The 25980-nt window shown below is 39.1% G+C and overlaps 1 protein-coding gene across 6 annotated transcripts in view; it reads right to left on the reverse strand.

Annotated features, from left to right (window-relative positions):
* Positions 1-19086: 19086 nt before the first annotated feature.
* LOC137298084 (beta-1,3-galactosyltransferase 1-like) overlaps positions 19087-25980 on the reverse strand; it is an 83272-nt gene continuing 76378 nt past the window's right edge. For all 6 annotated transcript variants that reach the window (XM_067830152.1, XM_067830155.1, XM_067830156.1 and 3 more), the window contains one exon: positions 19087-22372. In XM_067830152.1, coding sequence (XP_067686253.1) covers positions 21244-22372 — 1129 coding nt within the window. In that variant the 3' untranslated portion in view covers positions 19087-21243. The remainder of the gene's footprint in view (positions 22373-25980) is intronic.

Below are 25980 nucleotides of genomic sequence, written 5' to 3' on the forward strand. Positions count from 1 at the left end.
AAGGATTGATCCCTTCATTTCCATCCCTGTCACACCCGTTTCCTACGATTCCATCTTGTCTCCAACAGGTGTTTTGATGCTGTCTGTCTGAAAGTAAGTGGGGACCAATCATTTCATATTTCCGGGGGTGATTTGTGTGGAGACTGAGTACTCAGTTCAGCTACAGCTTCCAAAACAATTTTTTAATTAAAATTACGAATCTAAACGTTTTTTTAAAAAAACAAACAAACAAACAAACAAACAAACAAACAAACAAAACAAACCCAAAAACAAAAAGAACAAAAACAGACATACGGTTTTGTAGCAATGTATTTTTGTGGCAGATAATTTGTTTTCTTTTAAACAGTTTTAAGTATCATTATTTTTTCTGGGACAATTTACTTTTTTTCGCTAAATTACCTGGACCTCCCTCCCCTCCCTAAAATTTCAAATGGTCGATCCTTAACGTCAGTTAGCCTTTCTCTTTATCTCCTAGTATTACCACAGCTCGAATTAGCAGCTACATCGGTTAAATTGTTGTGTATGTCGTGCCTGGCATCGTCAACACTCCAGATCGATTACAACCGACTCTCGCCATTTTCTGTTACCGACGTGCGTTGACTGGCAAGATGGCGTCAGAACGTCACTTGCAGACGAGAAATGGAAGACTGGTATCAGTTTGACTTGATTTGAAGCGAATAATACTCGGCCTGTGTAAGGCATGCTGGCCCCCTGCAGTGAATTAGAAAGTAGGCATCTTCTAGATATGTTGTACGAAAACTATGGGTTGGCTCACAGGTTCACATTTGATATGATACCAAAATGCCCATCATTTTCAAACCCCACCGCTTGAAATCTAAAATGGTAGGTATTAAAAGGAATTAACGGCGGGGACAATCAAACTTTATTTGATACATAACGAGTGGGTTGGATTTATCGCCTCCCATTGTTTTTTTAAGGTGGGCGTAACGTGGGGAAAATGGCGGAAGTGACACCTGTACCGATAGCACAGTGAGTGTGTTTAGTTTTACGCCGCACCCAGTAATAGTCTAGTTATTTGTTGGCGGCCTGGACCAGAAAATCCAGTGATCAACAACATGAGCATCGATCTACGCAACTGGGATGCGATGACATGTGTCAACCAGATCAGCAAGTCTGACCACACGCTACTCGCCTCTCACGAAAGCATGGGTTACAGAAGATCAATTCTAACCCGGATCAGAAAGTCTCGCGTACTGTCGGAAAAAGAAAAGAAACCTGTTTTATGCTGTTACTCTGTATCCCAAATATTTACACAACCGCAAATAGGATATGTCGAAATAACTCACTTTGGCGTAACTGGGTATTCCGTGGCATGCGCAAAAAGTTATCCCGGAAAGCATGTTTACTCGTAAAATCGGGCAAAAAATACGACTAGCTGAAAACAGTAGATCAGATTATTGATGGCAGTGAGGTTGCTCAGCCGGGTATGACGACGGACCGTCGACTCACCTGGCATGAAATGCACTGCTAACTGGCACAAGGGTCAATCTCAAAGATATCGTTTGCTTTTTCAATCTATTGATCAACATCTTACGTGACTTTCTTTCCTAATGTTTATGTTGAGATATGTAAAAGAGTATGATACGTGATACCCATAGAAAAGTAGGGTGGGAATTGAAGAGAATTTACTTTATTTATGTAGCTAATATATTTTAGTTATGAAGTGAATACTATATAACCCGGTGAATACAGCCTGGACTGGAAAATTAAACATGACACCAGTATAAGCACTGGATAAACAAGTCCTAGATTTTCGAAGATAGCCGTAAGGTAATGTTAATGTATGGCACTTACGACTATCGTAGCGCTGAGAGAGCTTCGAAAATCGAGGCCCATCGTAGCGCTGAGAGAGCTTCGAAAATCTAGGGCCAGGGAGCGTGTGTTCGAGCCCGCGAATCGCCCCGATCACGTCCGATCCTGGGCCTAGATTTTCGAAGCTCTCTTAGCGCTAAGATAGTCGTAAGTTAATGTAAATGTATGGCACTTACGATTATCTTAGCGCTTAGAGAGCTTCGAAAATCTAGGCCCAGGATCGGACGTGATCGGGGCGAACCGCAGACTCGAACACGCGCTCCTTCAGAACGCCGTATTGTCGGGCCATAGACAACTCATCCTCGATATATCCGAGATATACATTCCGGTAAATCTCCTCTATACCCTGGATGCATCTACAATTTCCCAGCGTAGACCAGATTGGATGAAATGCAAGGGAGGTAATATATTCATCGAGCCGTAGATGCATCCAGGATACAGTGGAGATTTATCGTAACGTACACCCTGGAGATATGGAAGATGTAGGCAAACTGTGTTGTCAAACTGATTTGTTTACATATAACATATCCTCTATGATTTGGAAAGAGCGAGCAGGTTGTTATGGTCCAGAGGTTTATACGTTCTTCAAACACAAGTCGCTTTGCCGGGAATGTTTGCTTTAAATATTTATGCAAAACATGTAGAGGAATTTCACTCATAACAAAGGAGTAAGAGCATGTATTCGTTGGCATTGAAGGAGAAAATAGCACCTGACATTTATGTCTTAGTTTAACTGAAACAAAATCCTCTCTCTTTCCAACGGAGACACTGTTCAGCCACCAGGGACATACGGGACACCGAGTGCTACGTTCAAAAGTACTTACCTCCTTGAGAAACGAGTATACGTGAATATGGACGTAACGTCATTGAAACGCTGATCATAATCAAAATGTCTGACCATCTCGTCATTTTTGCAGAATTTATGTCCTAAATATAGAAAAGGTGTTTAACAAACTGTCATCAAAATTTAACACAGTTCACCATTTGTTTCGAGGGAGGAATGCAGAGAAATGCACAGCCAGGCGTTCGGGAAGCACGTGCACAAGACTTAGTGGTCTGACTTTTTGATTATGGTCAGTGATTCAGTGAGAATCATATGTTTATTAGTTTTCGAGTTAGATTGTTTTCATCGGTCTGCGTTTAAGCCAAACGGACTATAGTAAAAGTAATGCAGTCATATATACACAAAACCGAAAAAAATGTTCCATAGATTTCCAGAGAAATATTTTTCATCCCAAAGTTTTGCATATGTGTACTGTTTGGGCTCAGCGAAGCCGTTTCTTTGAATTGTACATGAGATGATTCTTTGAGGGGATGATCAACTTAAGGCTAAACAAATATATTTCTCAAATAAATTACAGTTATTGTGACATTTGTTTTTGTTTTTGTTTTACTTGTGTACAACTTGGTCTGAAAATAGTTACAGCCAGTTACAGTAAAACCATTCTCTTCCCTACGTAACTTCGTGGGAAGATATGACAAGTAACCTCTGTGGGAAGAGAATGCAGTAAAACATATACAGAATGATTCTCTCACCATCCCGATGTTGAAGGTAATCCGAGATCGAAGTCTACCTGCCTTGTGAAATAAGGTAGCTTTTGGTGTATCTAATGAAATATTATTCCTGATTTTTTTCCATCTTTTTGACATATCTGAATCAAATTTTCTGCACCGTCGTGGTAGAATATAGCTTAACGCTGAAGTCAGTTTTATTCAAACTTGATCATCAGAGTTCTGAAGTGGCCGAGTAGTCTAAAGCCTGTAATAGTCAACCAAACCTGCCAGTGACAGAAGGGACGACCCACTTCCTTGAGGCACTATGGAACGCAAATTACTAACTTTCAGGGTAGCAAGACCGGATGTAATTAAGATTGGTATGACACACACATCCGATTACTACAGATTACAAACACAGAATACGTGAGTGTCTTCTCTTTCAAAGGATCACCACACAGTATGTTAATGAAGTACATCAAAGTTTATAGTAGTGACTGGAAAGTAGTACCATATAAGGGAATAAAAGTCTAAGAAATACGTGTATACTGGGCGGTGGGGTAGCCTAGTACAGTGATTAAAGAGTTCGCCCGTCACGTTGAAGGCACGGGTCGATTCCTTAAATGGTCGCAATGTGTGAAGATCATTTCTGGTGTCCCCGTGACATGGCTGGAATGTTGCTACATGTGGAGGAAAAGCAGTCTCAATCACTCGATAACGTAACTTCATGTTACAGATGTAGCACTTGCTGTAACAGATTTCTTAAAGCAACATAGCATTGTTGTAGTACCAGTCAGTTGTTTCCCCAGATCTTTTCTCAGCAGAACATGTTAGAAAAGACGGAACAATGCCAACGAGGGGATCAGAAGAAGAAGGTGATACAAGAACATCATTTTGTCTCTTCTCCGTATCAAATGATGTGGTGGCTACACCAGATACTGACATAATTAATAGTTGTTACATAATGCGATATTTTCAACAACATATACTCATGGAAATGACACATGAAAGTACAGGTGTTCGATTTTTCAATCCAGATTTTCACCAATAGTGCAGAATAAGTAAAGAAACTCGGACAAGAGTATAGGGACACTTGTAATTTCACGTGTTCTCTTATTTGTTTCCATGAGTACATGTACTATTTAAAAAAAGAGACGCACAACCCAGAAATCTGTTGCGAAAAATGTTGCATTTTCAAACATGCACAACTCATCCATAAATAGACTTTAGAGCATCAGTTTTTTGCATCAGTTTAATAGAAGGAAATGTCTATATAACAAAGTAAATAATTCTAGATAACGAAGACGTTGAGGCCCATGGCGACGACGTAGCACCGGCCCAACGTCGGCTCTCCAGGCTCTCAGTCCAATCTCTCAAAGTGTTCCATATACTGACTGCCCACACCCGTGGCTGTAGTACCCGGATGTACCGATCTTGGGCTAACAGTAATGACTCAAAGTCCCACTGTACGGCGACTGTCTTTTGTTATGCCTTGATAGTTTTTAAGAGCTGCAAGCAGTGAAATCGTGATCAAACTAACAAGGCAACGGGAGATCTCCTGCGTGCATTCTTTCAGTGGCGATGGTTCGTTCAGTGTTGTTGCGTCAAGATGTGGCGTAGTGATTTTGACCTTGAAACTCCTTCAAAACGAATGTCTGAAAGTAATTTGGATTTTTATAGCCAGGCAAAGCATGCACCCAGCTTGCACGCATCCAACTGGAAGGTGATTTTTGTTGCGTTGTTGTAATGTCTTTTTAATCCCTGTACGAAATCTCATCAAAACCAACATTTTCAGATAAAGTCGATTTTTACGCAATTGTGTAAAATCACGCTGTTAACATTTTTCATTTTGTTACACATTTTGACGATTGTTTGAACGCCTATGCTTTTCTTTTTGGGGACAGTATATATACAAGTTAATATTAGATATAATAGTTTTTTCGGCCTTTATATCAACAGTCAGATTATAATGAGGTAAAAGATTGACCTTCTCCTCCTCTTTGTTTAAAAAATAAATAAAATGAGAACAAATTGAGTTTAGGTCATGTGATTTCCCCCTAAACTACGTATTCGGATTCGGTGGTCAGGACTGCTGACTTGGATGACAAATATGTTCGTATCACACTTGCGTAGGTCTGTGGTCATGATGTCCATCACGGTCATAGCCGAAATATTGCTGAATTCGGCGTTTAACAATAGATAAACGAAGACACAAACAAGAGACCCTCGCAGATCTGCATGTAGCTTAAAGAAAATCTGTTAGAAAATCAGTTTCATTATGTATTTAAATGTTCACTTATATTAATATCCAGACTTGGCCTTGAGCAGCTCATACTTGTCATAGTATTGAGATTGGGTATAGTCAAGCTTGCTGACCAATAACTGATGCTCACGATGTCAATCATTTGATTGTGTGGTTCAAACCTGATTATTTCCGGGCTACCGTCATGTAAACAAACCATGTAATAATGTAAACAGTTTAATTCATTCGACGATAAACCATGATACTGTTGTAAAAAGGCTGATTGGTCACTTGTTTGTCTACATAGGTCTCCATGATTAACTGTGGGTGTTTTGATATTTTGTGTATACCGTGAAACAACAAACCTTTTGTATCACCTCTATGAGAACAATACATAATGCGTCAGTGAGTTTGGTTCAGTTATATTCCAGTTAAATGGCGGCGGTCTGTAAAGAATCGAATCCGGACCAGGCAATCCAGTGATTAACAACATGAACATCGACCTACGTAATGCGGATATGATGCCAAGTGTCAACTCAAGTCAACTAGTGACTACAATTATGTAAAAAAGACGCGAGTTTCACACGAATTTTGTTAAAGATCACTATGAAGGCTGGGCAAGCCTTCAATGCTATCTAGTTATAAACCTTTGCAAACGAGCAAATCGGCTTGCTATTCGCCTGGTTTGAAATACTAGTTTTATTTAAATTAGCAGAATACTCACCGAAACCGACGCCATGGCTAAACCGCAATGACAAGTAGATGAAATGGATGCTGTATGTTGGAAAATGAGTGTCACAAATTGCGATCCAAAAGCGATTTTAACTTTGTAGACGTGTGATATTGATTGGAAACACCCCAAGTCAGTTAGGTATAAAACTGTTATTTGTTTACACCAAATATTCGTGATTAAGTATAAAACTATGTAAATGTTGCAAAAGGATTGGAGATGGTGGAATGGCCCGGTGGTTAAAGCGTTCGCTCGTTTCGCCTAAAACCCGGGTTCAATTTCCCATATGGGTACAATGTGTGACGCCGCCGTGATATTGCTTGAATATTAGTAAAAACGGCGCAAGGCTAAACTAAATTGTAGGCAACTGCACCAGCTAGTATGAACCCGCCTATGGTATCATGACTAAGTATCATGACTAATTGAGAACACTGTCTATCTGTGGTTTTAGGAAATATGAAACTGTTTTCGAATAAAATAATTAAAACACGATTTCACTTTCGAATCAGTCCGAATGCACTTTCTAATCGGACCAAAACATGTGGGTTGGACCAACAACTTCAACACCCTAATAAACAAAAGATTTCAAAGGGAGATAATCTTTGAGAAGAGGGAATTCTGGATGGTCAGCAAAAAGATTGGCAGAAGCAGATCGTCCAAGAGTCCAACTATATTAGCAGCAAATCCGGGGCTGATCTGAGACAAACCTCCCCACGCACAGACTAAGCATGCCACAATACCTTGCGCATAATCAATGCAAATTCTCGCCCAATTTCGTCGTTGAGTCCAGATCAGCCATTCCCCGTCCTCCACTGGTAATCCCCGCAGATAATTGCCTGTCAACGTATAAATGACTCGACAGAGGCAATTCTGCCTCTTAGATTTAAATCTCTCACCGGCAGAAGTTTGTACAGCAGTGAGCGTTCATAGAAGTGCAACCCCCTTCTACACGAAACAAGGTAAGACGTGTTCTCCCTCTTCAAAAACTTCGTGTATGATCTGTTTGATTGTATTGTAACAACTTCTCTATTACATAATTAACCAACATTTCTTCTTTGCGATATTTTGATGTTATGTTTTCGAGATAGTAAGTGGTCAGTCTTGCTTGAGTGACCACTTACAAGTCAACGGTATAAAAATATATATCGAAACGTCGCATCATGATATTATAAAGAAACTGTCTACAAAATATCACACCTTTTTTATTTCCGTGTCTGTCAGTTCGTTTGTAGCGTTCAGTGATGGAATACTGTAAAGGGCATTCTCGCGATCTCGCATGCAATAGTTCCATAATGTTTTGATTGAAATCTAACTCTATGACAGGTAATCGGAATGTATGTACATGCTAAGCGCAGCCTCATTCTTAGTCTTGAATATGATATTGTTATTGCTTTGATGCTGTTTTCAAAATTTTTGCATGAAACTAATGTTATAATTATTGCGAATCCTGCTTACTACGAACATTGAAATATTATTTGACGATGCCCCTTAAATTTCTCAATTTTGTTACCACGAGAAACAGCTGATAAGTACCCTTAACTACTGGCTAACAAATGCAAAATGTTTCCCTAAATTACTGTTTTATGTTAATACCCGTCTTTAAAACCTGATCCTACCTTTGCTACATTTTATCAATGCCGTGTGAGTGTGTGTTGTTAAATGCCGCACTCAGCTATATTTCACCATCAGTCATGGTTAGAGAATCCAGTGATCGATATTATGAGGTATGATTCAAGCCATCAGGGTACGAATACCAGAAATCAACAGTCTCCAATCGTCTTTGTCCGCGCCTCACGAGACGATCGTAGAGCTACGATTGTCGTAAATCTGTGTTACAGTATAGGAGTGACGATCACATTGTACTGTAACATATTAGGTAAGAGAGCTACGAGAAACGTTACGAGATCTTTGGCTTACTAGACCTTTCTGAAACCGGGTCCAGACCTTTACAGGTTGCTGCGGTTAAGTGTAATTGGCTGATGATAATTGTATTTACTACAATTTTAGTTCTAAATGTATTGTTCAATTGATGAACTGGTCACAGGTTATGATGAGGTCTTGAATATTTCATTCCTTGACATGGCATTTGATCAGAAACTGTTAAGTGATACCTTATTTAACAGCAGTTGTACCCATCTGTCATTTCTTGTTTTGTAACGTGTATTTCCAATGGGTCGGTATGGACGCAGTCAGGCTAAAATGTGCACCTCTCACACTAAGCTATCGTTCACAACATTTGTCCTTACAGAATACAGAACACTCTCCCTGGAGCAAGGTATTATAGTTTCAGATCAAATTCAGCTTTTAAGTCAGTGCCGCTGTATATAGTTCACTGGCTTGTGTATTTAATGATTTACTTCTTAAACCAAGCGGCGTATTATTTGAACTCTGTCAATAAATGAACACAAGTTGGTGATCTGAGATTGAACAGTACCTCTAATTCCCATTACATATATACGTCCTTGTTTCTCCATCACGATCACATTCGGCATGATTGTGGCGGGTGTCCGTTTTAGTTGGGTTTTGAAACGATTGTGTGAATGAATATGGTTTTACGCCAATTTTGCAATATTCCAGCAACATCGCAGTGAGAGACATCAGAAATGGGCTTCACGCAGCGTACCCATCTGGGGAATCGAACCAGGGTCTTCAGCGTGACGAGCGGACGCTTTAACTATAAGAGTAATGAAAATAACGCTGATTCAAGAAGTTTTCTAACTCCATGTTTGTGCATGAACTTTATGCTATACATTCGCCTGCCCAACCCTCAGATCCCCATATATCTGATCACAAAAACGGTTCCAAGTGTGATGAAACTATATGACACACGCTGTTTCAGTATTGACGGTTGTAAATAACCCTTTGTTGATAGCATGATAACTAATCCACACCATCCAGACAGACAAAACGTGTGCAGCAGCCTAATCCTTGCTGGTCTGCTCAATCGGTCAACCAAGGCCTCATTTCCACTGAAATTGGACTTTGGAATGATATGTAGCCATTTCAAGCCGGGACTAATTTTGATCCTTCTACCTCGATCGCAAATGACCTTTACGTGAAGTAAATATGCTGAATGTTCCAGTTTGCTGGTGACATACACCATGTCGAGTCGTCTCTCGAACTGCTCGGTTCAGGCGTCAAAATTAATTCAATGATTTTGTTGTTGTTTTTCGGAAACTTCAAAGGCTGTTTTTAGTTCAGCGTTTGTGCTTTCGTGTCCCGTCTCCATACTGGGGTTAGTGAGTGAGTCGGGTTTTACGCCGCTTTTAGCAATATTCCAGCAATATCGCGGCGGCGGGCACCATAAATGGGCTTCACCTTGTGGGAAATCGAACCCCCGCCTTCGGCGTGTTGAGTTGAACGCTTTAACCACTAGGCTACCCCATCGCCCCCTCCTTATATACTCGAACAATATTTTCTAAAAAAAACCCCGTATGCAAGTGTGTATATTTAAGATGAAAACATCGAAATAAATATAAGGGGTCACAGATAGTAAAAAGAAGGTGGGACATCCACGGTCAGTTTTAGCCATTTGTGACTTCAGTTCGGATGGGTGGAGAGTCGACCCAAGTGTCTACCCAAACATGACAAACATACTGTGTAAACAATTACTGATCTGAACTATCATGGTAGACAATAGGAATACCGATGTCACAGGGTGTGTCGACCCCCAGAACCGTCACCCTTACGTAAAAGAAGACTACCGAATATTAAACACACATGTACAGCTAAATACAGGTGCAGGGTGTTTATGAAATAACTGTTTGGGGACACGTTGCCTGGTATTCTACTTTCATAGGAGAGACTTGTCCGGCAAAACAGTCCCTGACACACATATACCCAATGCAGCCATGTAAGTCTGGGATATGACAAGGCAAGATTACAACAGTTTCTGAAAAGTCTCTAGAATCTCCTTTTATTAAACTTTATGAATATAATTTAGGAGTCTGTTCTAGAACATATTTATTTCACAGACTCGATGCAACACTAACCTTCTTTTCTTCTTTGACCCGTGAAGATCCGAGTTAGAATTGACTATTAGTAACCCATGCTTGTCGACTAACGGGATCGGGTCAGGTTCGCTGACTTGTTTGACACATGTCATCGTATCCCAACTGTACAGATCGATGATCATGATATTGATTACTGGATTGTCTGGTCCAGACACGATTATTTACAGATGGCAGGCACAGCCGGAATATTTCTGACTCGCTCTTTTCTTTCGGTCACGCTAATTGGCAACGATGGCCTATCTGCAATACTACATTCAGCTGAAATGGCCATCCATGTTCAGAGTGGTATCCGCATTTCTGGGGTGTTAGGGACTTTTCCATTTTTTCCATGTGGCAAACCAGCTTACGTAATTTCACTGAATTTCAGTTATGTAATTTTCATGACACAGCTCTGCTCTTTACACCTTGCGTGAGGTGACGGAAATCGTCAGCATGTCCCAGCATCCCTCTGATTGACGTCACCATTCAGTCTGATTGACGTCACCATTCATTTCCCCTAGTGGTCAGTCCTTCGGCATTACAGGTCTGTAACACACGCTGGGCTGTACTGTAATCATTCTATTACCAAATACGTAACTGGTATACGTAATACCAGTCTAAGTCGTGTTCACCCGTGCCAAAAATAGCTCTCTTGGATATGATGGGGTCTGTGACCTCATAATATTCCGGTATTCTGTTTCTTTGTTCGATGCACAACGTTGTGTCTTGTTAAACGTCGCTCTCAGAAATATTCCAGCTTTTGTGATGGCATTCCTCAAACAATCAAATCAGGACCAGATAATCAAGTGACATCTTGAACATCGGTCTGTGATCGGGTACACAATGATAAGCATCAACCAACTCAGCGTATCCGACTGCCCAATCCTGTCAGTCACCCAACTACAAGCATGGGCTGCTGTATGTGACAAAGCGAAGAGAAAACCACTCAACAACATGAGGAAACTTCAACATGTAGATCTCACATTTAAACGTGTGTTTGTTCGTTTGTTTATTCAGGCCATGCGATGATGATCTGTTGAATGTCTTGCCTTCAAGATCTACACCGATCTACACAACTAGGGTAAAATGACATGCATCAACCAAGTCGACGAGCCTAAACACCCAAGCCTGGTGTGTGGATGAATGATGATTTGGGCTGCTCTTCGTGCATTCGTTCTTCTGTCGTTTCATTTACATTCTCTGTAGTACACTCTTAAACTGCAAAGTCTTGACCTTCAGTAACCCATGGTTGTCGTGGTAGGCGACTCAAGGGATCGGGTCACCTTGCTTGCTGACTTGGTTAGGCATATCATTGTGTTCAAAATGCATAGATCGATGATCATGCTGTCGATCACTGGATTGTCTAGACTCGATTAATTACAGACCGCCGCTATGGAGCCGAAATATTGCTCACTCAATCTGCACGGAATGGTCACAACTAGCGTGCCTCTAAGTCCTACAGTGTTTTCATACGTTTGTAAACGGTTGTCTTAGGAGATATCCTTTCGACACTACATTTTGTACATTGCCCTAACAACGCTTTGACGTCATGAACCTGATGACGTCACAATGCTATGACATATACACTGCAAGTCTCATGGCAGTACCGTTTTCCGAGATGTACACTTTTCATTAAAAACTAAAGGCAAGTGATTTTTGATAGATAGAATCTCACCCTCATGTCTTGTGATAACAAATATATAAACACTGGTTGATAAAAGTTAAAATATGTAAACAATTACATTTTTATCACCTCGTGGTCATATATTTGATGTCAGAGGACAAATGGGTGAGATTCTCTTTTTTATCGCTCACCCGTGGAATATAGTACTGTTTAATATATCTAGAATGTTATTACACATTCGTAACATCCCGTTACGCCGGACGTATGACGCCATAATGGTATACAGTTTTGCCGTCACAATGCTGATACCTCTGTCACAGTGGTGGTATTGGATCCTGTTTAACTCGCTGTGAACTGAGAGTTATCACACTGCAGGCAGTCTGGGGAGTAATAAACAGAACACTAAACTCGCTTCTGTGAAATACCGTTTTCATTAACTCGTAAAAGATTTAGTATCAAATCATTAACTCGTTTAATGAAATGGTATTACATGGAAGCGAGTTTAGTATCCGCTATGTCTTGTTTGCTTTGTTTATGCCAGACAACCAAGTGACGTAATTACGATCAACATTTCACGCCGTCGTTGAACGACAACACACAGTTTACTAACTGAACTTCCCTCATACATTGTTGAGCATGACTTGGTAAATACTGGAGGTCGATTCTGTGTGGGAAGAGCTTCGATTTCCGTTTCAGCCATTTCTCATAGACAAGCGGGGTAACTCCCGTTTAGAAGAGTTGACACAAAAACATAAACTAATAAATGAAATGTGAATGATGCCTTAACAGTTGACTGTGGCGTTAAACACCACTTTCGAGCGCAATGTAGGATTGGAGTTTTGCAGAGAATATCTGATAAAGAAAAGGAATGCAGATGAAGCAATTGAGATTAATATCCTATGTTTATATTTCAGCGGTCGCCATGCTGCCGAACTGGCTGTTTTTCTGCGGCGTAGGGCTGGTCTGTCTTGTCTGGGTACTTGCCGAAGACAATGAGTTCTCCGACAATCTCCATACATACAACGAGGAAGATTACGACCCTGATGAGGAGTTTGACAAACGAGGCTTTGGCGACAAACGTGGCTTTGGCGATAAAAGAGGTTTTGGAGACAAACGAGGATTCGGAGATAAGAGGGGATTTGGAGACAAGCGAGGATTCGGCGACAAAAGGGGTTTCGGCGACAAAAGAGGTTTTGGCGATAAAAGGGGTTTCGGCGACAAGAGGGTTCCTAGTGAATTAAACTCCCGTCTCTTCAGCATGATATTTCGAAGCCTTGGTTACCCCGAAGGTCGCAGATTGTTAGGCAGGCGTGGCCTGTTTTTATAAACTGGTATTTCACGAAACCATTGGGCAATTTCATCAGGGGCGACAACTCAGGAACTGTAAAGATTAAATACATTGAAGGCTACTGTATTCGGACATTACAACTGATGTGTATGCCCACTGTGTACAAATGCAAGGGCGAACTTGATGTGTCTACCATGCATGTTTGAAAGACTGGAGCCGAACGTCTCGCTGCGGTTTGGGCGGAAACTCAATTCTTCAGGATTCGACTGAATGACTTTATATAGTTATATCACAAAAAAATAGATCATAGCGATTGAATAAAAATATTTTGTACCCTAAAACTCTTCGGTGTGTATAAAGAGTATATATTTTGTTAAATACATATTTTTCACTCAGTGAGAGTGAGTTTAGTACGATTTCATTCATCGGGGTGGTTGGTGTGGTAACCTTTTCCCAACGCATCGTTGATGACATTGTTTTGTATATCACTACTTCCGTCTCATTAGAAAGACTAGTGAGCTTGTTGGGGCGGTGGAGTAGCCTAGCAATACCGATTTCTGGCGTCCCTTAGACCCATCGTAAAACATAACTCACTCACTCGCTGCCAATGAGTAGACTTCGTAGTACGCTTCATAGATACAGAGGAAGCAAGGCTATGCATGGGTTTATGCCTTCCTGTAATAACAGACCCCTTACTCGACAAAGACACTTTCTGACCAGGGTATATACTGCGTAAACCGCTTGACTGGCGACGAAGAGTGGTACGAATTCTGGAAAATAGTAAAGGTATTATTCTTTATCTATTCCAACGACCTTCTCGCCTACATCTATGTATGATAGGACACTCATCCGATTTAACACGTTCTTGAGAACTTGATGAGGGGTGAGTGAGCATCGTTTTACGCCGCTTTTAGCAACTGTCTGCAAAATATCACGACGGGATCAAAAGAAACCGAAAAGTGTTGAACCCGGGTCTTCGACGTGAAGAGAAACGGATTAACCGCTAGGCTACCCGATCGCCACTTAGATGCTCGTATGACGGCGTCACTTCAAGGAGTGTTTTTGTTTTACCCAAAGAGTGCAGAAAATATCCAAATCAGAGAAGCTACTCAACTTAAGTCGTCTTTATAACCCCCAACGCAATCAACCATGTCAGCGAGCCTGACCACTCGATCCCGTTAGTCGCCTCTTACGATACAGATAAGTTTCTTTATGGATAAAGTATGTTTACAGTTATACCCTGTTTCGCACAGTTTGCTTACGATAGTGGCACTGTTGACTGTGTCTGTCTGGCCATCCCTCAAGGACCCCTGAAAGTCCCGGGGTAGAATAGGTCTTCAGCAACCCATGCGTGCCATAAAAGGCGACAATAATTGTCATAAGAGGCGATTAATGGGATCAGGTGGTCAGACTCGCTGACTTGGTTGACACATGTCATCGATTCCCAATTGCGCAGATTGATGCTCATGTTGTTGATCACTGGATTGTCTAGTCCAGACTCGATTTTTTACAAACCGCGCCATATAGCTGGAATACTGCTGGGTGTGGCGTAAAACTAAACTCACGCACCATTTAGCCACGTTGAGTGTGGAGCTTGCTGTTTAATACAATCACTGAACGGTCTCGGACTCTGTCAGGCCAAGGGAGGCAATTCTTTTCAGTGCTTGGCCAGAGAGTGAACTGGTGAACTGGTGAACTGGTGAACTCTTTAATAAATTCATTCATGGTCTTGTAATAACAGGACATTCCCCTATCATGTGATGTCAAGACCGTTAAGCATTATAGCTGGTAAACTAGGTAAATTCCATTGCATAGGGACAATAAATGGACAAACAATGCAACTAAACAAAATAATTTATTCAGGGAAAACTGCAAATTCTCTTTTTCCATGTCAAAACATTGACTAGAGAACAGTCTCGTTTCCTGTTTACTTGGTTCCGTCCTATTGCGCAACTTAGTGCGATAACCAGTCCAGAATTTTTAAACTAAGTCAGTTAACTGGGTGCATAAATATTAATCAGTATGATTTGATAAGTCTAAGCACTTGAATATTGAAACACTAAGCTCTTTCTAATCATAGCAAACACGTCGTACGGCGTGCTCTGTCAAACGGAAACCTAGAAATCGAGGAAATCTCAAAACGAGGCTCTGCCGCTAGAAAGGTTTGGCGGTCTCTGACGGAACTGATATTACATCAACCTCGTTGTGCGTCACAGGACTACGGTGAATAAGCGCAAAAAATACATAACAGGTTTAACCAGTGAGCCAGATGCATTGTGACTTATTTTACGACCTCATCATACAGGGGCAGTCTGCAATTCCATAGTTAAGATATGCTGTCTGAACCTCGACTTAAAGTATAGAGAGACGGTGTTGTTAACGTTTATGATTACAATTCATTTATAAATATCATTTTCTTATGAAACAATGAACTGAAATTCAGTTTAACTAGAATTGTTTGATGTGTCGATTGACACTTTCACACGAGAACATTCGGATCGGCTGAAAAGTAGGTCAGTGTCTGAATAGGTTAATGAGACTTATGTTTTGGTATGGAAGACACTTTCTTTTGATAGTGTAAAGCACAATAAGCTTAGATCTTTATTTTGGTCAGCAGCTACACAACATAAGCAATTAACAAAAGCATGGATAACACTACACTCGAGTGTGTCTGCACTGTACTAGAATTATAAGCACGATTTTAGAAATACAAGCAAAATAGTTTAGGAACTTCTTTCGGGAAAGGGCGGCACCAGGAGACGACAGCATCAGGTATGGTTCAGAGTGAGGGTGTTGATTTTAGGCAGTGCGATATTACGACTGAAACCATAGAAATTGGCCCAAGTTGGGAATCGAACCCGGGTCATCGGAGTGACACGCGAACGCATTAACGCACTTATTCACTTACAGGACATACTCCATGGGGTTCCATGGTGTGACGATGTCATCTAGTTTCCAGGATCTCATGGAATCCATACACGATATTAAGGACAGATAACGTTCACCTTAACATTTGAAAAATTTCAAGTTTGCCATGATGGCAGTGACTTGTGCCAAATTGAAACAATTTATTGTTGATTACTGCCGATTATTTATATCAAACAAAAAGTGTATATCTGAAGGCCACTTTTACGTTTCGATTCAGAGTATGATGCCGGTTCACATGAATGGTTTAATGGATTTGTAGATTTGGGTACGTAGATGAATATTGATATGGCTGGATAGATCTACATAGCGATAAGATGCAGAATAAGCATCAAGCGTGAATCAATGTTATTTAAGACAAAGAAGTACTGCCACGAAGTACCGAATGAGTTGTTTGTAAGCCGGGTACATTGAAAAATGTACAATAATTGTGGGATGATTGAATATGCATTGATGTGTAGGATAGTTGGTTGAGACGGTTTTGTTGTGTAGAATGGTTGGTTGAAAGCGTAAAATTATGCATTATGTTTGGCTGTATAGTTATGCATCACGGTTGGTTGAAGGGGTATAGTAGTGTAGGATTGTGGGTTGAATGGGTATAGATGTGTTGAATAGTTGGTTGAATGGGTATAGGTCCATTGAATGGTTGGTTGAATGGGTATAGCAGCGTAGGGTGGTTATATGTGTGTGTTGAATGTGTATAGATGGTTGCCTGAATAGGGACAGATGTGTTGAATGTGTATAGATGGTTGCCTGAATAGGGACAGATGTGTTGAATGGGTACAGTAGTTTCGGATGGTTGGTTGAATGGATATAGATGTATTGAATGTTTGGTTGAATGGATGTAGATGTATGTTCATCATTCAGCGAATGATTCCAGTTCCTCATCAAATAAACAAAAACATATTCTTTCATATTCTGTTTATTTCATGGAGTGTCAGCAATATATACAAAAATAAACTTAAATACATGATCGTGTATGTGTACGCCAGTCTATATACAAATATCACATGTGCTTCTCTCAGTGGTAACACAGACACCATTCACACTTCAAACATCAACTGACACTGAAATTCTTGTATCTTCTCATGTGCATATCACAGCTGGTCAACACCTTGAAGTCCCTCCATAATCCTTAATGTAGAGATGGACGTTGGGAAATATTTGCCGGTCATTATATCTGACAGTCGGTTGCAAGGGCTCCAGACCCTCAGACTATCACAATAGGGTCTATGCTGATACACATCCCCAAACTACCAAGCTGATTGTAAATACTAAACATATCTTCTTAACAATCTTCATGAGATGGAATTTATTGCATCACACCTATTTTACATCAAGACTGTGTTGCTTTATACCTCAAAAAAGTTCACGACTTATACTGCAGTCAAATACTATATTGAACTTTGATGCAACAAACTTATGGTTGTCTTGAAGCAGGCATGAAATATGCCAGAAACCCTGCCAGACATCACGGCAAAATGTATTTAAGCAGACAAGACATCAAGATATAGAGAATTTACTCTGATGTATGTTACATCTAAACATTTTACCAGTCCATCAGGCTAGTTTGCTGTAAATTTAGGCCATCTGTCAGAATTCTAGCCCATCTCGGGCAGTCAGACAGGCCATATCTCAGGCACTGCTTGAAGTAAAAGCTTTGGTCCTGCATATTCTTTTTTATTCACAGTGTTGTAGTTGAGGTTCTTGAGAGGCATTTAGGAACTGGTATTCTAATGTAAGACAAAATATTATAGATGTCAATTTCTTTATCATTTACACAATGTTTCTAATGTTTTCATTAGGAGGATGACGAAGGGGTAAGGAATAGCCCTGAAACGTGTAAATAATAATGAAGAAGTTGACATCCATCACGTTTTGTCTTGTATGTCCCAGTTGCGCTGAACATCCACAGTGGGCAATATCTTCATTGTTATTCCCTTTAACTTAAGACAATGGCCTGTGACTGTGCTTGTATTTGGATTTACATTCTCAGTGTCTGCCAACATGGAAACAAGTCATCCCTCGTAACAGCACTCTTTGCGATACCATGGTTATAGAGAAACCACAGAGACATCCTTGCCACCCATAAAAAGGTGATTACACATCTTCATGTCATTGGGAACTGTATATCACCAAATCAGCTGTTGCGCTCAACTTAATCATGTGGTCATAGCTGTACTGTTGTATATTCTGACTGCTTCTCAAGTGAATTTTATGCAATTCAGAAGAAACCAAGGACATCCTGTAACAGACAATGTCAAAAGTGACCTTTCACCTGACCTGTAAGCAATTACTTATATCATCAGGAAAATGCCAGACGGAATGTGCTTTATGGACATGCAACCTTAATGAGATAAACACTGGGAATTGTCAATAACAGTTTCCAGGTGTACAACTAACTTCTTCAGTGGGGGAAAAGTGAAGAGACTTTTCACAGCCCATCTCAAGTACTGTCACACTGTCTTGGCCACCCTGGAAACATTTCAGTTTTCAAATGTTGAATCAGCAATTTTCAGTCAAGAATGGAAGTTGCCACTTAGAGACTTGTCCTGTTACTTCACGAAAGGTGCTTTCTGAGTGGCAAAATGCCAACTTCTTGTCAGTCTCTAAAGGTTCTTGCAAGTTTGGAAAGTTAGTTCAGACAGGTCATGTACCAGGATGTCCTGAGATCATTGTGTTTTGTTAGATACCGCTTTGATCTGAATAAAAATTTTACCTTAATCAAGTTAGCTGACAAAATTGAGTTGTTTAACACAGTTAACAATGCACTATGACAAATCATCCATCACAATAATAAAGACCCCTAAAAGAATCTCACAGTCATACTACTAAGGTTATGTTGAGATATAGTTTCCAAAATACTAACATAAAAAGGAGTTTGGGCATCATATATGACAAACAAATCTACTTCTCTGAAAGTTTATGTAATAATTATTGCATGGCTTTGGATGTATATTTTCTAAATGTCGACATAAAAATCAAGACCTAACTAGGCCCTTCACATGAGACATCAAGAAAATACCTGGAAAAGGCAACCTGTGCTAACCACATCTACTTCTGAAATGATCCTCGGCAAATCCCCCAGTAAATACTGCGTCGTAACTGAATAATACCTTTGGAAACAGTAAACTGGAAGCAGCAAGTACTGGAAGATGTTGACAGACTGGTCAATCCATGTGAGTTTGGCAATTGCATTATTCTGTTCGATTCACAGGTATCAAAATAGCAATAGTCACCTTTGGTTTAATTAGATGATTCCACAGTAGAATCTCTACAGAAGTTAACCTTTATAGGAAAATACTTCTTTCCGTCCATGTCTCATTTCTTCATAATTATATGTAAAAGTTTACTTACAATACACAAGTATTTTCAGAATAAGTGTGCAGAAACAATGTTAGAAATCAAACTAAAAGTGTGCATATTGAGTGTTAGAAAGCATTTTTCATGTTTACATGCATGGTTCCAAATTTAAAGAGGTATGTCATCTGGATTGAGACAACTGCGAGTGCTATATCACTTACTGGACAGGAAGCATTTCGTCATGTTGGTAACAAAGTCAGCTGAATAAACATAAAGATGAAAGTTTAGCCTAGTCAAAAATAGTTCCATTTTGAAGCTTAAAACACATTTCTTGAAAAAAAAATAAGAAAATTAAAAAAATATTAGTGTCACCAATAGAAGGAATGGAATTTAACAGACTTAAAATGGACAAATCACATTCAAGGTCACTCACAGCGGCTGACAGAGCTTGAATGAACATTCTGACAATGTTTGACAATACACATCCATCACAATGAGATATATGAAATAATTGGTCCCCACTTATAATATAACCATCCGTAACTTCAGACAATAAAATCTGAATTGAAGAAGGGAAAATACATCCATTCTAGTTTGTATGCATGAAAATTTTACAAAAATCTCAAGCCCCGATTAATGCCCAAATTTGTATTGATAAAACCCAGCTTTCTGTGTCACACACACAAAACAAATTCAATAAGATACCATTTGTTATTGTCTGTTTCACATTAAATATTACCAAGATTGTAGTAAGTGCATAGATCAATTATCATAGATCATAATATCGTAATAATGCAGAAGGGGAAAAAAAGTCATTGCTTCTTGAAACCTGAGTTTGATCTGCCATTTACTGTGACGTTCTCTACATTGCACCCTAGGTATGTGGGTACACAAGACTAACATTATCACAAAAAGAGAGCATCTTTCATCCTTTTTGTCTTTTAGGTCTTTAATACTTTCACAACTAGACCAATAAAAACATTGATTCTTCCTTAAAGGTAGAAATGAAAAAGAGGTTGTATGATGGTGATGCATTTCATTTTGGTGCTAACATTCTGGAATCAGAAATAATTTTTAGACTTATCACATTTGGGTAAAATTTGTGACTTGAAGGTGCAATCAAATTTTGAGTGTTTGCAATATTTATATTGGTAAATTTTGTTCCTAAGGTCAGACCTATTTTCCCTTTTTTGTTCCACAGATCTGCCTGTCGGTCATTAACTTCAAGAAAAAGAAAAAGGATAAAATTAATTCTCCCCAATCAAAAAATAAAATCCTAACAATTTTATTGGCCAAAAATGTAAACCTTTTTCACATTGCTTTTTGTCCCTTACAGACTTCATAAATTGCCAAAAGTAAAATACTTAATTATTGAAAAGGAATATTACTTCGGTGATTTTGATTTTGATTTTTTTCCATCCTGCCTTTAGGTGTTCTGAGGACAAAAATCGTTAAAACAAGAAATAAAATAAGTCTGGCCTAAGAAATCCATTTCCAGTCTACACAGAAATGACTCACTTGTAATGAGATTATCTTCAATACTCTATAAAGCATCAGACAGACCCATGTGTAATCAGGACATTAAACCTGTATTTAAATGCAAATGTTTAGTTTATGAAAAGCTCATAGAATAGCACTGGCTCAAACCTACATGACCTAAAACACAATCATGTCCCCTGTAACTCAATGATTGCAAAAATACAGGAAACCTTTGGAAGAACAGAAAGAGTAAGTTGTTTGATCGTAAGAACACACTCCTATGATAATGTTCGTTGCTTGGTTTGTATATTGTACACACAGAGATATATCAAATTAACACTTGGGTGGAGGACTGCTGTATAATTCCTTATGTATTTTATAAAGTTCTTCTGGTTTATAGTTGTGTCCAGTAATTGCTGACTTGAAATCACATCCAGTTGGTTTCCTGCGCATGAACGTAAATCCACCATCGTGATACTGTTGAATGCCTGCTTTACGTGCACACAATCCTGTAATATAGATGTCTTCAAGCCAAAAAAGCTTTATTTGCTGCGAGGCTGCATATAAGTCTGGAACTGCCTTCACAGACATGGAATATGAAGTCCCTGATGTATAACGAGGGTAGGTCTTCTCACTGAATTCATTCAGTGGCGTATACCACTTAGATCTCTTGTCTTGAACAGGTCTAGCACCAACAAATATACATCCAAGAATAAATTTTTCTTCTTTTCTTTTCCTTAAAGAAGTTAATAAGTTTGGAACATTTATATACATATCATCATCAGCTTTCAGTAAAAACTTTGCTGAAATGCAATACGTTTCCACCCATTTCAGCATAGCAACAGATTTTAAACTTAAGTTCCTGTAGCTATCATGGAAGTCTTCTTGCACAATATCTCGATATGTTTTGCTCTCATTTAGAAGATTCTTCTGCATATCCTTGGAATCTGTTGCACCTAACAAAAACACAACTTTCGTTTTATGTACAGGGTCTTTAACATACGTCCCCCATGTTTCTCGAATTGCTTGTCTTTCTTTGAAGTTCTTCACACCCGTGCATACAACGATTATTAGTTCAGGGGCTTCTTTACACATGTCACCTTCATTGATAAGGTATGGAAAGTTGTGAGGATTCACAATTTGGATTGTTGGTTTCGTGGAAGAATCAATTTTGACGGTGATGTTTCCCTTGCCCTTTGTCACATGTTCTAACACTGAAGCCGTGGATGTTTGGTTCTGGGAATCATAGTTGTTGGAACTCTGTTGTAACGTTCGAGAGCTTTGGATGTTTGACTGGATCCTTGGTAAAGAGCTGGTGTTATCAGATACAATCACCACTGAGCTGTATCCGTTGAGCTTGAGTACAAATATGAGGCCATTCACCAAAAGACACAGGAAGAATATGGCCGCCAACAACTGTCCGAAGCGAGACATCTTCACCATGTGGGACCAGCTGAGGGCCCTGCAAAAAGAAATGCATCATTATGGAATCTGAAAGCATGACATTCATAGTTGTAAGTGAGAAAGTTTGGTTTTACACTGCTTTTAGCAATATTCCAGCAATATCATGGTGGGGGACACAATAAACAGGCCTCTTACATTGTACCCATGTGAGGAATCAAACCCGGGTATTCGACTGATGAGCTAACGCTGCACCCACTAGGCTACCCTACCACCCCTAGATTCACAGTAAAGTGCCACAGGGACTCAGTCTCACCTGGATCCCATAATCATGGCAGACTATCAATAAGATTCATTAAACACAACATATAATCAGTAAGATTCAATAACACATACGCACACGAACACGCACACATGCATGCACACACACGCGTAAAAAAAAAGTAGGAAATATTTTATGCCAGCCAATGCATATGTGAAAAAGTATAAATCTCCATACAGATGAAACACTTCCAAAGGAATAGGATAAATTGTCATATTTTTCCTTGAATTCTCTTCTTCATCTCTTTCCTTGTTGGCTTCATCAATTGCATTTAATCAATCTTATAAATCCAATATCCAACACATTTTTGAATGGCATATACAAAAATGCTTCTTTGAAAGATTGAAGCTCTCATACAATATACCATTTGACATAGAGCAAGCATACTATCATTCGACAGGAAAACATCATAATGTCATGTCATGTCATCATAATCTTGATGACAGAACATATTCCAGTTTAATTTCCTATATGAGTGCAATGTGTGAAAAGTATTTCAGGTGAAGTGATATCACTGAAATATTGTTTGAAGTGGTGGAAAACCATATTCACTGTTTCACTCAAACAAAGGAAAAAATGCATAAACGACTGAAGCTCTCATAAAATATCTCACTCACAAAAAGATTTTGATTTACTTGTTAACTGTTACTTGACAGATAGTCACTGGATGAAGCAACAGAGCATGTATACACATAAAAATTACAAAACTCATGGTAGTTAAATTTCAAAATATTCCAGCTCAATATTTTTAAACATTTTGATTTATTCAAAAGTGAGACAGGTTTCACGATCTAGTCATCAAACTCAAGACAAGAAAAACGTGTAACCTATGACAAATCAAGCAGACAATGATGGATGTTAACAAAATGAAAGGATAACTGCCATGACTACTTTACAGATGAAAATTCAATCTCCGAATATTCATTGAGAATATTCAATCTCCGAATACTCCCAATCCCCGGGACACCAAATTTGAATTTTAATCATTTCTAAGCAAAATATTTCTGTTTGGTTGACATTTTTGGTAAAAAACTGCTGAATGGGGAAATTATGTTAATTTAAGACATCAAGATGACAACAAAAAGTTTGGCTATGATTACACGATGCCTTTTAGAAAGTGGTCAAATGCAACATATGTCATATTTGGGATTTCAAATTCTCATTTAAGTACAAATTCTAGTACTTTTTTTGGTTCGGTCCCATCTGGGATTCGAACCCGCACCCTCAAAGTCAGGCACCTAATCGCCAGCACACAAAGTCAGCCGCCTAGGCTGCTCAGCCACCGCGACTTTCACTAGTGGAATATTTATTTAGTGGAAGTGGACTCTGAGGGTGCGGGTTCAAATCCCGGATGGGAGTCAACCAGAAAAAGTACTAGAATAAGTACTTTACTGAGAAAGTGAAATCCCAAATATGACATATGTTGTTAGAAAGTTTGGCATTACGACGTCCCTATAGTTGAATAACCTAGTTTGGTTACACAGCACAGCTAACTTTCAACTGGTTACACAACACCTGTTTCAGATAAATAAATAATCTCAAATATATTCAGGTGCTATATACAGTATCAGGTGACCCAGTTACAGAACCACTGCCATAGCAACACATTGATAACATAGTTCAACATCATATGTCACATTGATGCCTGTCAACAAATAGATAGTTATTACAGAAAAAATGCCAATAAGAAGTACCTTAAGCCATATGGATGATGTTTTATAAATTGTTTCATGCTCATACATTTGTTAAAAAGGGGAATGGTGGGGTAATATGGTGGATTAAGTGTTTACTCATCAAGCTGAGGACCTGAGTGCGATTAATCTCAAGGCTATGATGCCTGAAGCCCATTTCTGTTGTCCCCTGATATTGCTAGAATATTCCTGAAAGTGACGTAAAAGCTCATTCACTCACTATTTAAAATGAGACTTTCAACATTAATTAACAAATCCTTTACTTTTGTTCAACCTGTAACCATGGCGATTGTTTACTGAATCTATAAAATCACATTCTAAGCTTAATGAGCACTGTCACTTAGGTGTCATAAAAAGTAATGAAGGGGCAGGTCGTAATTTAAGATGAAGATAATATCAACGAAAATATGACCAGCCAACCTCTCTTGATATCTTGCTCTGTAGTTGTTCAAACACACAAAGATACTCTTCAAACAATGTAGGGGAACCTGAACTTTCATTTGGATAGGAAGTGTAAACGTTGAGAAACATATGAAGTACAGACATATATTATATATGACATATATTCCCTCTATTACCACCCCTAAACACAACTCATGATATGCACAAGCACATTGCAGTAGCCCCATACGCGTACATGGGGTCCCACTCTTGATTTTGATAATTTTTCATGAAGGTCGAGAAATCACATTCACTTTGACACTCCTCTTGCATCGCACATTTGTTAGTGTTTGTTTCTAGTCGTTCGTCTTACAATGAAAATCATACACATGCATACACCAGTCATCTTTCAAAAGCGACTACATACCAAATAGCTATGGTTGTAAAGAAGTGCAAATGCTGATGCACTCTCAAAACATTCAATATTATCATATCAACATTGATTGACTCTGATAAATCTCCTAAATATTTTTTAATCGTAAATAAAAAAACCTGAAGTTCCCCTACTTTGTTTTAAGAGTATATTTTCAGTATTCACTTTGACCTTGATATGAATGTCTTAGAGTATGAAATATGCAAAAATTGTAATAAAGAAATTGCTTTTTGAAAAGTATTTAAGGGAAGTCTTTAAAGTCTATGAAGAAAATCTAGTGAACAGTTCTTGAAATGTGTTGCTGTCAATCTTAACGTGCAGTTTAAGATGCTGAAATCTTCAAAGAATCACCGTGACCTTGAACAGTATGTGAAGGTCACCAACTGGACCTTGCACCTTCCCTAGATGAAGCTTGGTGTCAAATATGAAGAAAGTCCATTGAATGGTTCTTAAGATATCTGACTGACAGATGCTTATTAGTTCATGCAGCATTACAGTACTGGTTCACTCTAAGTGGTTCGTTTTGCTGAAAGAAAAGGTTGCAACTTGTCACCATAACAACAGTTCTGAGTCCAGCAGGATTCAAACCACTGACTTCATGGAACAAAATCATATAACCTGTGCACATGATGAAAGGGTTTGACCACTATTAAGACTACAAGGTAAGGATCTCATACATGTTATGACTCAATGTCTTACCTATTCCCACATCAACTTCAACATAACTAGGTAATCCATACTTCAATTAGAGAAAATTATATCTTAAATGCCATTAATACGCAAATCTACACAAAAATCTTCACTGGAAATGTTTTCCCATGCCTTATGCAAAAGTGTAAAAG

This window comes from Haliotis asinina, chromosome 10 (genome assembly GCF_037392515.1).
Source record: "Haliotis asinina isolate JCU_RB_2024 chromosome 10, JCU_Hal_asi_v2, whole genome shotgun sequence".
NCBI classification, from domain to species: domain Eukaryota; kingdom Metazoa; phylum Mollusca; class Gastropoda; order Lepetellida; family Haliotidae; genus Haliotis; species Haliotis asinina.